The sequence below is a fragment of the Salvia splendens genome, chromosome 13 (genome assembly GCF_004379255.2).
Source record: "Salvia splendens isolate huo1 chromosome 13, SspV2, whole genome shotgun sequence".
NCBI lineage: Eukaryota > Viridiplantae > Streptophyta > Magnoliopsida > Lamiales > Lamiaceae > Salvia > Salvia splendens.
Genome location: NC_056044.1, coordinates 22,698,859 through 22,710,511, shown reverse-complemented (window position 1 = coordinate 22,710,511; position 11,653 = coordinate 22,698,859). Strand labels below are relative to the sequence as shown.

At 39.2% G+C, this 11,653-nt stretch overlaps 1 protein-coding gene across 1 annotated transcript; it reads left to right on the top strand.

Annotated features, from left to right (window-relative positions):
• The first annotated feature begins 10,001 nt into the window (after positions 1-10,001).
• Positions 10,002-11,653, top strand: LOC121759909 (proliferating cell nuclear antigen). The gene is made up of 4 exons (XM_042155483.1): positions 10,002-10,410; positions 10,875-11,027; positions 11,104-11,201; positions 11,282-11,653. Exons 1-4 carry the CDS (start codon positions 10,092-10,094, stop codon positions 11,504-11,506), a joined length of 795 nt encoding a protein of 264 aa, XP_042011417.1. The 5' UTR covers positions 10,002-10,091; the 3' UTR covers positions 11,507-11,653.

Genomic DNA, 11,653 nt, shown 5'->3' with positions numbered 1-11,653 from the left:
ATGCATGCCAGAAAAGGCTCGAGATGGAGAAGAAGGATTGCTGGGAAGGATCAACTTCAAACAAGGGCAAAAGAGTCATTTCACGAAGAGAGTCTATCCTAAAAATCAAGGACAGGCCTCCCTATAAAAGCAAGCCACTTGGAGAGAGAAAGAAGAACACACTCCACTCTTAGTTAGAATATTTTCTCTCGGTAGATCAGTTTCCTTCTGCATTGTCCTACATCTTCTCATTCCTCGCCACAGCCATGATCACCTGAAGTTTCCAGAAGTCCGCCGGAGATTCGCCTTCCACCGTTCCAGCCAGTTCATTTCGTAGTCATAGCAGTTTCCTCGCCCGGAGTGGCAAAATAATCTTTATTTGCTTTCCTAGTTAATCTTTACTTGTTTTCCTTACGTTAGATCTGTTGCAATTTCAATACTTGTTAGCTTTTGAAGTACTTCGTTTAGATCCAAACGTTTTATGCAATGAAGTTGTTTTTATGCATCTCTTTCTGTTTGAATCTGTTTCATTCTGCCTAGGTAGCTTAGATCTAGTTGTTGCGGTAATTTCTAAGGGTTGAAAGCATGATTTCATTCGGAGTTGCTCGATCCATGAGTGTTAGTTAAGTTGTTGTTTAGATTTAATTTCTGAAGTGATTAAGTGCGAAATCTGAGTTTACGTGATTCTGCCACCTTGCATGTCGTCCAGTATGTGTAGTTCTCGATTTTGCTTGTTTAATCTTTGAATTTTAGTGAGTTAATTTATGGATTTGAATTGTGGAGTTGTTAATCTGTAATTTCATCTATGGAATCTGAGTTTGTTTGATTTTGTTCGTGCTTGTTGAAGAAGACAACATCCACATCCAAGTTTGGGACCACTTTTGATTTTTAGTTGTTTTTTGTTTTATCCTTACTTTTTCTGCTGGTACCCTACAGATCTGTCAGTCTAGTTACCTAACTACCACTTATTCTCTGATATTCCGTTTAGCCTTTTATAGTAACCACCTACTTTCCACATGTCTCTGAAACACTTTGTTCCCCACTCTCACGTACACAGCCACACATCGATCATTTTCACACCTACTAGTCAATAGAGTACCACCTTAAATTCCCGCCTAGATAGGATCTCAACCCAAAGCGTGGTAGCTAACCAACCCTTCCAGAATATCACTACAATTTCCAAAGCGCATTCATCTATGTGGGATTCGACCCTTACCACCACTATACTAATCAGTAGAAGTGGGTTGAGGAATTACTTTGATAGCTAGGTTCAGGCTTAGCTGTGGTTTCTATCCTGATCAGTAGGGTACATCCTTGCTTTACACGACACCTGAAAGTGAAGCTTTATCAATAACTCTCGGAACAGTCGCCTTCGCAAACGGCGGAAATGGAGTGGAGGCGGCACAGGATAGAGGTAAAATTGAAGGGGGTAAGTTAGGGTTTGGGGGTTTACCCTCAAGTCCTACCTTTTTGACAAATTAGGAAATACCCCCCCAACCTACTAAATATCCCATGATTCAGCCCCAAAGATCCACAAAATTCGAAAATCAGCCTCTCATTTTTAAAAATCCCAAATCATCCCTATTACTTTGTCAGAATAAATTTCAGCCACTTGAAAATTTGTCTGATAATTTGCCCGAATCATATGCTCTGTCCATATCCTCCGATGCCAAGAATGACAAATGGATCTTTGATTGTGGAGCTACAGATACTATAACTTTTGATAAATCTGATATGTCTAGTATGCACAGGGTACCAAAAAGTCATATTCAAAATGCAAACGGAGAGTTGACGATAGTAGATGGAGCGGGAACTATTAAAATCTCACCCAATTTGACATTGTCTAATTGCCTATATGTCCCCTCTATGTCACATAAACTGTTATCTATTAGTCATGTGACTAAAGAATTGAATTGCACTCTCCTAATGCAACCTAATTTCTGCCTTTTGCAGGATATCAGGACATGGAAAATTATTGGACGTGACACTGAGCGGAATGGGCTGTATTATGTGAATGAGATAGACCAACATGGAAAGGCTATGATGGCTCACGGGATGGCTGACAGGGAGGCTTGGTTATGGCTCCGTCGTCTAGGACATCCTTCATCGGGTTATTTAAAATTGCTTTTTCCTAAATTCAGTAAGGATTTGTATTGTAAAACCTGTGTTTTGGCTAAAAGCCATAGAAAAACCTACAAATCAAATAATACAAGAGTTGATTCTTTGTTTTCACTTGTCCATTCTGATGTTTGGGGTCTTTCACCGGTTTTAGGGGGCAAGACTTTAAATATTTTCTTCTTTTTGTGGATGATTGTACTCGTATGACGTGGGTATACTTTATGAAACAAAAAAGTGAAACCTTCCAACATTTCACCCATTTTTACAACCTAGTCCAAACCCAATTTCAAAAAACCATAAAAACTCTTCGGTCAGATAATGGAGGAGAATTTGTGACCTCTGATATGAAACAACTCTGTCATGATAAAGGCCTTGTACACTAAACTACCTGCCCATACACCCCAGAACAAAATGGAGTGTCAGAGAGGAAAAACAGAACCCTTTTGGAAATGGCCCGTGCTATGCTCATCAAATCCAACACCTCAAGAAAATTCTGGCATGAAGCAGTGGCCTCCTCCGCCTACCTATCAAACAAACTACCTTCGAGCTCACTAAACCTGAAAACCCCGCTAGAGATCCTCTCGACACTAGCTCAAATCCCTTTACCTTTAACCCTTCGACCTCGAGTATTTGGATGTTCAGTTTTTGTCCACATTCCAAAACACGAAAGAACCAAGTTATCCCCATGTGCAGTCAAATGTGTGTTTGTGGGATATGGAGTGAACCAAAAACGATATAGATGTTTTGATCCTAAATATAATCGTCTCTTCACCACAATGAACTTCGATTTCCTTGAAACAGACTACTACTTTAGCCATCTTAGTGGTCAAGGGGAGAGTGGTAGTAAGGTCGACCCACTAAGTTGGCCACCAATTCCAGTTTATCATGCACCAGCGAACCTGGCAGAGGAAGCAGAGGAGGCTGACAAGACTGCCGAGCAAATCTCACATATACAGCCCCAACGCCCAATGCCACTGTCCAGAATATTCCCCAACTGATATCCATTGTAAGTCCTTCTGTAGACCTTACTATACCTGAAAGAAGCTCCCTTGATAGTACTAATAGTGTTACTGAAGGGGATCAAGAGACAGGTACAAACTCAGAAGAAGAGAGTACACATGAACCTGAGATTTGTGATTTGCTAGAGGAGCAGATTAGTGAAGGAGTTGGGGGGGTACAAATTACCCCCAAGATTAAACAGGGGAGTTCCACTGAAAATATTCAGTCCTGACATCCATACAAAGGCAAAACACTCAAAAGCCTTTCTGGCCAAGAATCACCTCTCAGAAATGGCTCATGCGTTTGAGACAGTGTTGTAAGAAGAAGAAGAAGAAGAAGAAGAAGAAGAAGAAGAAGAAATCCTGTGTACTGTGGAGGAGGCCTGGAGGCACAAGCATTGGAGAGAAGCAATGCAGAAAGATATGGGAACACTGGAAAGAAATGGCTCCTGGGAAAAGTGCATGATACCTGATGGAAAGAAGGTGGTCGGATGCAAGTGGGTATTTACAATTAAACGGCGACCTGGGGCTCTATTGAAAGATATAAAGCCCGATAAGTTGCAAAGGGATACACGCAGACCTACGGAATAGACCACGACGAGACATTCTCCCCAGTGGCGAAAATGAATAATATCCAAGTTCTACTTTCAGTATCTGCGAACAGAGACTGGCCCTTATATCAGTTCGATGTTACAAATGCATTCCTGCACGGAGAATTGAAAAGAGAGGTATACATGGAGGCTCCCCCAGGTTTTTCTGATGGTTACAGTAAAGGAGAAGAATGCCGACTACGGAAGACCCTGTACGGACCCAAGCAGTAGCCTAGAGTCAGGCTTGGGAGGTTTACTGAGGCTATGGCAAAGTACGGATTCAAACAGAGCAACTCAGACCATACATTGTTTTTAAAGAAAAGAGATGGTCGAATAACCTGTCTGATCATCTATGTAGATGATATGATCATTACTGGTGATGATACTGATGAAATTGAAAGGCTCAAGGATGGCCTATCATAAGAATTCGAGATGAAGAACTTAGGAAACCTTAAGTATTTCTTGGGGATAGAAGTATTAAGATCAGAAGGAGGTATTTTCCTAAGGCAGAAGAAGTACATACTGGATATCCTTGCTGAGACCGGGCTACTATACTGCAAACCAGCCGACACACCAATTCTAGTGAACCACGGATTGCAGATCGTGGAAGGAGCAGAACCAGCAAGTCAGAGCAAATATCAGCGCTTGGTGGGAAAACTCATATATCTGTCTCACACCAGACCTGATATTGCTTATGCAGTAGGCATTGTAAGCCAGTTCATGCACCGACCACAAAAGGATCACTATGAAGCTGCGCTAAAAGGAACAGTTGGGCATGGTGTACTGTTCAAAAGAAATGAGCATCGAGGGATCTATGGATACACGGATGCAGATTGGGCAAGCAATCCAATTGATCGGAAATAAACAAGGGGTTACTTCACCTTTGTTGAAGGTAATCTAGTTACTTGGAAGAGTAAGAAACAGAAAGTAGTTGCACTATCTAGTGCTGAAGCAGAGTTCAGCGGAATAAAGAGTGGATTGACGGAAATTTTATGGCTAAGAAGATTGATGAAGGAGATTGGATTGCCACAAGAAAAAAGTCAGTTGTTCTGTGATAACAAGGCTGCAATCAGTATATCTGAGAACCCTGTGCAACACGACAGGACCAAATATGTGGAAGTCGGCAGGCACTTCATCAAAGAAAATATTGAGAGCGGAGCCGTGGAACTACCGTTTGTACGATCTGAAGATCAGTTGGCAGACATCCTCACCAAAGCGGTCAATTCGAAGAGCTTTTCCAGCGTTCTGTGCAAGTTGAGGTTTAGAGATCCCACCACTCAACTCGATGGGGAGTATTAAGAATGGAATAAAGATCAGAATCATCCAAGGAAAGGAAATAGAATTAAATCAGTATAAATTGATTTATATTGATTGAACAATTGATTGTAAATTGATTCTAGGAAATCATACTATATACACATAGGGTGCTGTTAGGTTGAGATTATTAATTAAATTAAGAAATGAGATGCAATCTCAGCCACTAATCCACAAGATTAATGAAATGTCAACAGCTATTACATTATGTCAACACGGGGGTATAAGTGTCATTTCATTAATAATATGGCAGAAAAAAATAAAATTGTATTTGAAATCATTTTCTAAAACCCTCTCCAAAAGTCTCTCTGAAAAATCTGTTGATCTTCATACAATTCACACAATTGTGCAAAATCAAAGACCTTCAAAATCTATGAAGTATACAGAAGGTGAAGCTGAAGCTGAAGCTGAAGCTGAAGCTGAAGAATTTGAGCAATACCGTTTTTTCCCCCAAATTGAAGCTGAAGAATTTGAGCAATTGAAACATGAATATAGGAAGTAAACAGAAGAAGAGAAGACAATTGCGATGGCGAGAAGGTAGGGGATGAAGACGAGCGTGTTGGCGATTAGGTAGGAGGAGAGGCGGTAGACACCGCTGGAGGCTTCTCGGAGGAGGATTGGGCGCTCGTTGATGAAGATCGGGAGGGTTTCGGTGGTGGAGGAGAGAAGGAAGGTGAGCGTGAACGCGAAGAGACCTAATTGCTTCTCGATCCCCAATTTGTCTAATCCGATGTTGATGTAGATCTTGACGAGCACGATTCCGACTCCTACGGCTTGCAGTGTGTTGGTAATGAGCAATTGCTTCGTTCTGTAAATGATTTTCCAGAATCGGAAGGATAGGAGTGTGAATTCGTGGATTCTCGAGCTTCCAGATCTGATTTTGTGTTCAATTAGAGGTGGAGAGATGGATTCAATTGACATCTGCTGTATACTGCCCAAAGAACATTAGTTATTTTGATGTTGGTACATCTGTTGTTCAAATTTACCATGCTTTCTCTAGGTTAAGCTAGTTATTATCCATCCTTTTGTCCTATGAATATCGTTAGAGAAGTTTAAATGCAGTTTATACCATGCTTCCTTTGGTTTGCTTTCTTGAGTTTGGTCCTTGTTTTCATGTTCACATGAAAGTGCAGTTTATTGAATCTAAATATTTCTATTTTCTTTAAAACTATGCTTCTTTTCTTAAAAATATTTGTATGGCAGAGCATGTTGATATATATTTGAGATAAAGGATACTAACATAATAAAGAAATCCTCATGTAAATTTTGGATGTCCTGTTTCTTGATCATAACTTTCCTTTTGTGATGTATCCCTTGCCACCCTCCACCATGTCATATCATTTTCCTGCTCCTGCTCCGGCTGTTCCGGTGGTTGGAGGTTGGTGAGGATTTCCATGGAGAATTCAAGGGGATCGAGCTGAGGGGGACGGTGAAGCCGTTGGAGAGGAGGAAGGCTTTGAGGGAGAAGATGTCGTCGTGGTGGATCTCGAAGCAGCAGCAGCCGTCGCAGTGCGTGACGCCGGAGCTCTTCTCTGTGCTGTAGTAGGTGAAGAGAGCGCCGGTGTCGTTCCGGAGCCACCAGCAGCGCAAGGAGACGGCGGAGGTGGTGGAGCTCGATCGGATTCTCCAGGTGTTTGATGAATTAATTCAGAAGGTGTGTGTGTTTGTGCGTGTCAAAGTTTAGAGTGATTTGTCAGGCTAATCAAATTATTAAGATTCGGTTTATTTTTTCAGAAAAAAATGTTATTTTTTCTTGTTTATAGTGATGGTTGAATGTGTTATGTTTTTCTAGAAAATGTTTCCTTTCTTTTAAATGAGGGATTTTTTTTGGTGGATTGTTTTTCTTATTCTTGAGCTGAAATTGTTCTTAATGGAGTTGTTGTCTTAGTTAATTCTGCTGATTTTTTTATTGGTCTTGATATTTTACCATAGGTAATCTCTCTCTCTGTTTGCCTCTTGAGCTAAGATTTCCATAGCTTCTTGGTTCTTGTAAGAAACATATTGATCTATTTGAGAGAAAGAGTGAGAGTGAGAGAGAGAGAGTGAAAAACATCTTGATCTTATGTCAACTACGATGTCAACAGCAAACGTTATTCGTGTCAACTACGATGTCAACATCAAACGTTATTTATGTCAACTATTATGTCAACAACAACTCATTCAGGAGACAGAAAAGATTGATTTCTGGAAAAGGATAGAAGAAGATACTGTTGATGCTGCTGCAATGGGGGAGGGTTCCTAATTGAAGATCTTGGCTCTCAGCTACCTTTACTTGCCCGCTAGACTTCAAGGTTGCTTCCTTTACCTGGGTGCATTCCCCGAAGATTGTGAGATACGTGCCTCTAAACTCATCAAACTTTGGGTTGGTGAATGCTTCTTCCTAAAACCTGCACTACCCACACAAACCATGAACACCTATTGTGGTTTCTAACTTTTGAACTTAGCAGTATGTAATATATATGAAATGTCAGCCAGTTCAACAACTTGTATTGAAATGTCAACAACGCAAAAATAATTCTTATAATTAAAAAAGAACAACTATTTTGTCTTAATTTTTTTATTTCAAACAAGTTCTGGTATCATGATCATGCAATACATGTCAATTGCTTTCGTATCAAATATCAACAACTTATATGAAAATATTAACAGCTTGTATATCAAATGTCAACAACTTGTCAACAATTTGTATATAGTGTCAACAACTCAAAAACAATTCTTGTAATTTTCAAATAACAACTATTTTATCTTCAATTTTTATTTGACACAAGTTTTGGCATCATGATCATACAACACATGTCAACAGCTTGTCAACAACTTGTATATAGTGTCAACAACTCAAAAACAATTCTTGTAATTAAAAAATAACAACTATTTTATCTTAATTTTTTTAATTGACACAAGTTCAGGCATCATGTTCATACAATATATGTCAATAGCATGCATATCAAATGTCAACAACTTATAGCAAAATGTCAACAACATGTTAATAGCCTGTATATAAAATGTCAACAGCTTGTCAACGACTTGTATAAAGTGTCAACAGCTCAAAAACAATATCAATAGCGAGAATATCAAATGTCAACAACTCTATTAAAATGTCAACAACTAAAAAATAACACTTATAATTCACATATCAATAACGATAATATCAAATGTCAACAACTCTATTAAAATGTCAACAACTCTATCAAATTCAGAAACATAGCAAACCTTCCACCAACATACACAAAATCTATTAGTCAATTAAAAAATCTAACAAGTTCGACATGAGGATTCAATATCTCACAAATCTTATTGTTCCAATTTTTAGATCTACAAATTCCAATTTAGGAAAAATGAGTAAAATCGCAGATCTCACTACAAAATCCAACAAAGAGTAGAAATCAATGATGTCGGCGAGGAGCTCGGGATCCATCTCAAAATCGGGCAAAACGTCGCTCTCGTCGATTCCGAGGAAGAGATCGTCGAAATCAATACTGTCGAACAGATTGACGCCGGAGAAATAGGGAAACTCGGCAGCATCGATCGAGAAGCCTTCCATTTCGCCTTCCAATTCGGAGGCGCAGCAATGGCGGCGGCAGTGGAGGAGGATGTGGAGTCGTGCGACAGCGGCGGAGATGAAGTGCGGCGGAGATGAGGAGCGGCAGTGGTTGACGAGGAGGAGATTTTTTTAGTGAAATTGGGAAAATTAATGATGGCAAAGAAGATAAAAACATGAAATTACCATTCTGCCCTTTTATAATAAATTAATCTAAAAATATTTTTTGTGTGGTAAAATCTGGACTACTCATTTAATAAAAATGAGTGGCTGATGTTGCATCTCATTTCTCAGATAGCCTAAAAAATCTCAATTGATCATGGACTTATACACATATGTAAAACTCTATATAAAGAGTAGTAGGAATCGATGAATATACAACACACAATTTCCTACAACCTAACTCTTATACACTACTCTTCCCTCTTCTATGGCCGATACCAAAATCAAGAGTGGCAGAGGTTGATAATAGACCAGAAGGTGTGGCAGAGGATAATAATGAAGCAGTGCAAGATAATGTGGTCATTCATCCTCCCCCTCAACATGGTGAGGTAGAAATACAAGAAATACATGAAACACATTGATAATATTCCTGCTACTAAAAATTCCTGAAAATGAACTCGTAGTAATGAGGAGAATAATCAAAGTGTATAAACCTTTCGATTGACTTTCAGAATTTGTATTTTGGATGCTGTTGTGTAAGAAACAGTGTGGAGATTCAAAATGTAACTATATGATTGTAAGTTTGTAACTGTCCCCTAATATTTAATTCCTTGTTATTCTTTTTGTTCTTGCTAATTGGTTTATGATGTTTTCATGATATCTTGTGGATAAGAATTTCTGCAAGTTGGAATAGCAAAGACGCACTCACAGGCACACTTCAATATGTAAGTAGAAGTAGTATTTAATTATTCTACTATCTTAAATTTTATAAAGATCCAATATCTAATTAAAATAAATTATTTTACTCTATTCGACAATATAGAGAGAATATCGTGGAGTACAATATTATGCATCCCTAAACCTTAAAATTATTTGTCATAACCTTGATACATATATATACCATTCCAGAAATTATAAATCTTCATTTTGCCAAGTAATTTTCCAGGGTTTGCTTATGGTTAACTATGTCAACTGTATGTTACATTTAGTATTGTTCATGTTTGAATGTATTGCTGAGTTTTTTGTCAAATTCTGATGTTTTACAGCACAAGAAAGATCTCAGATTTTGTTTGTCAAGTTGTATCGATAAAATTAAAATGCAATTTGAAATTGGGCTTCCTACTTCTTTATTTCAACTGAAAAGCCCATTTTCTGTGAGGCTGCGATTAGTTGGCCAGCCCGGCCCATCATACACTTATTACTCATGGCGGGAATTAAAAATATTTGCATTTCGACCCCGAAATTTCCCGCCAGTCTAAAAGGCATCGTCATATCTCTATATAATGCTAACCCCTCCCCCGCCCCTAATAGTTTCAACCCTAACCCTAATTTCCCAAACTTTCCCTCCAAAAGTCTTCAAGATTTCCCCAATTTTCTACTAATCAGGTGAAGATGTTGGAGCTCCGTTTGGTCCAGGGGAGTCTGTTGAAGAAGGTTCTGGAATCGATCAAGGAGCTAGTAACCGATGCCAACTTCGACTGCTCCGCCACCGGTTTCTCGCTGCAGGCTATGGATTCCAGCCACGTGGCGCTGGTTGCGCTGCTGCTCCGTTCGGAGGGATTCGAGCACTACCGCTGCGACCGGAACATCTCCATGGGGATGAACCTCAACAACATGGCTAAAATGCTCAAGTGCGCCGGGAATGACGATATCATCACTTTGAAGGCCGACGACGGCAGCGACACTGTCACCTTCATGTTTGAAAGCCCCAGTACGTTCCCTTTCCTTCATTCCGTTTCTTGTTTATCATAATTTCCTAGCTATTTTTTTTCTTTCTCAAGATATGCCCCAAATTAGATTCTCTAATAGTAAGTCTTATAGCAACCATGCGTTTCTTTTATCACCATATGTTGAATATGAATGATATTAACTTAGTGAATAATGATAACTGTTTCCTTATTTTGAGCGAGGTCATCGCAAGATTTAACCGAGGAGTGATTATTTTGATGATTTAACACTATCATGTAGATTTGCATATGTGAAGGTGAATGGAGTTTTATGTAGCAATCTTTGGCGATGGAATTTAGTTATTATTCTAGTGAGTTTGTTGGTAATCTTGGCACATATATAGAACTTTGGGTAGTCTGGATTTGATATTTGCATCATAATCTGTTTTTTTCTTCATGTTTGAATGTATTGCTGAGTTTGTTTTTGTCAAATTCTGATGTTTTACAGCACAAGATAAGATCTCAGATTTTGAGATGAAGCTCATGGACATTGATAGTGAGCATCTAGGAATCCCAGAAGCTGAGTACCATGCTATAGTTCGCATGCCATCTGCTGAGTTCTCTCGAATTTGTAAAGATCTTAGTAGCATTGGCGACACAGGTGAAGTGCCAACCTATTTTGTTTTAAGATATAGTGTAAATGCTGCAAGACTAACCCCTGTCTCTGTTTCATGCAGTTGTCATCTCTGTTACAAAGGAAGGTGTTAAGTTCTCATCCAGAGGTGATATTGGTACTGCAAACATTGTATGTAGGCAGAACACCACTGTTGACAAGGTGATTTTTAGTAAGGACATTATATTAGTTGTTGTAAATGGCTGATGACTGAGATACTCTTCTTTTCTTATGATCTGCAGCCAGAAGATGCCACTGTGATTGAGATGAATGAGCCTGTATCTCTCACATTTGCTCTTAGGTATCTCAACTCCTTCACTAAGGCGACCCCATTGTCAAGCACTGTCACCTTAAGTTTGTCCTCAGAGCTTCCTGTGGTGGTTGAGTACAAGATTGCAGAGATGGGCTACATAAGATTCTACTTGGCTCCCAAGATTGAGGAGGATGAGGAAGAGACTAAGCCTTGATCTCATTACAAACTGACTTTGATATTGTTCAAAGCTAATCCACAAGACTGATTTTCCTGTATATGCTTTATGTACCAGGATTTGTTACTCATATTGCGTTGGATCTTGTTACTTGATTTTCAATGTGCTCCACGTGTTCTTATTTCT

Excerpts from the sequence above, each read along its gene's own strand:
- LOC121759909 (XM_042155483.1), top strand. The coding sequence starts at position 10,092 with ATGTTGGAGCTCCGTTTGGTCCAGGGGAGTCTGTTGAAGAAGGTTCTG. Across the intron at positions 11,028-11,103 it reads TAGTAGCATTGGCGACACAG|TTGTCATCTCTGTTACAAAG; the intron begins GTGAAGTGCCAA and ends TGTTTCATGCAG. Across the intron at positions 11,202-11,281 it reads AGAACACCACTGTTGACAAG|CCAGAAGATGCCACTGTGAT; the intron begins GTGATTTTTAGT and ends TATGATCTGCAG.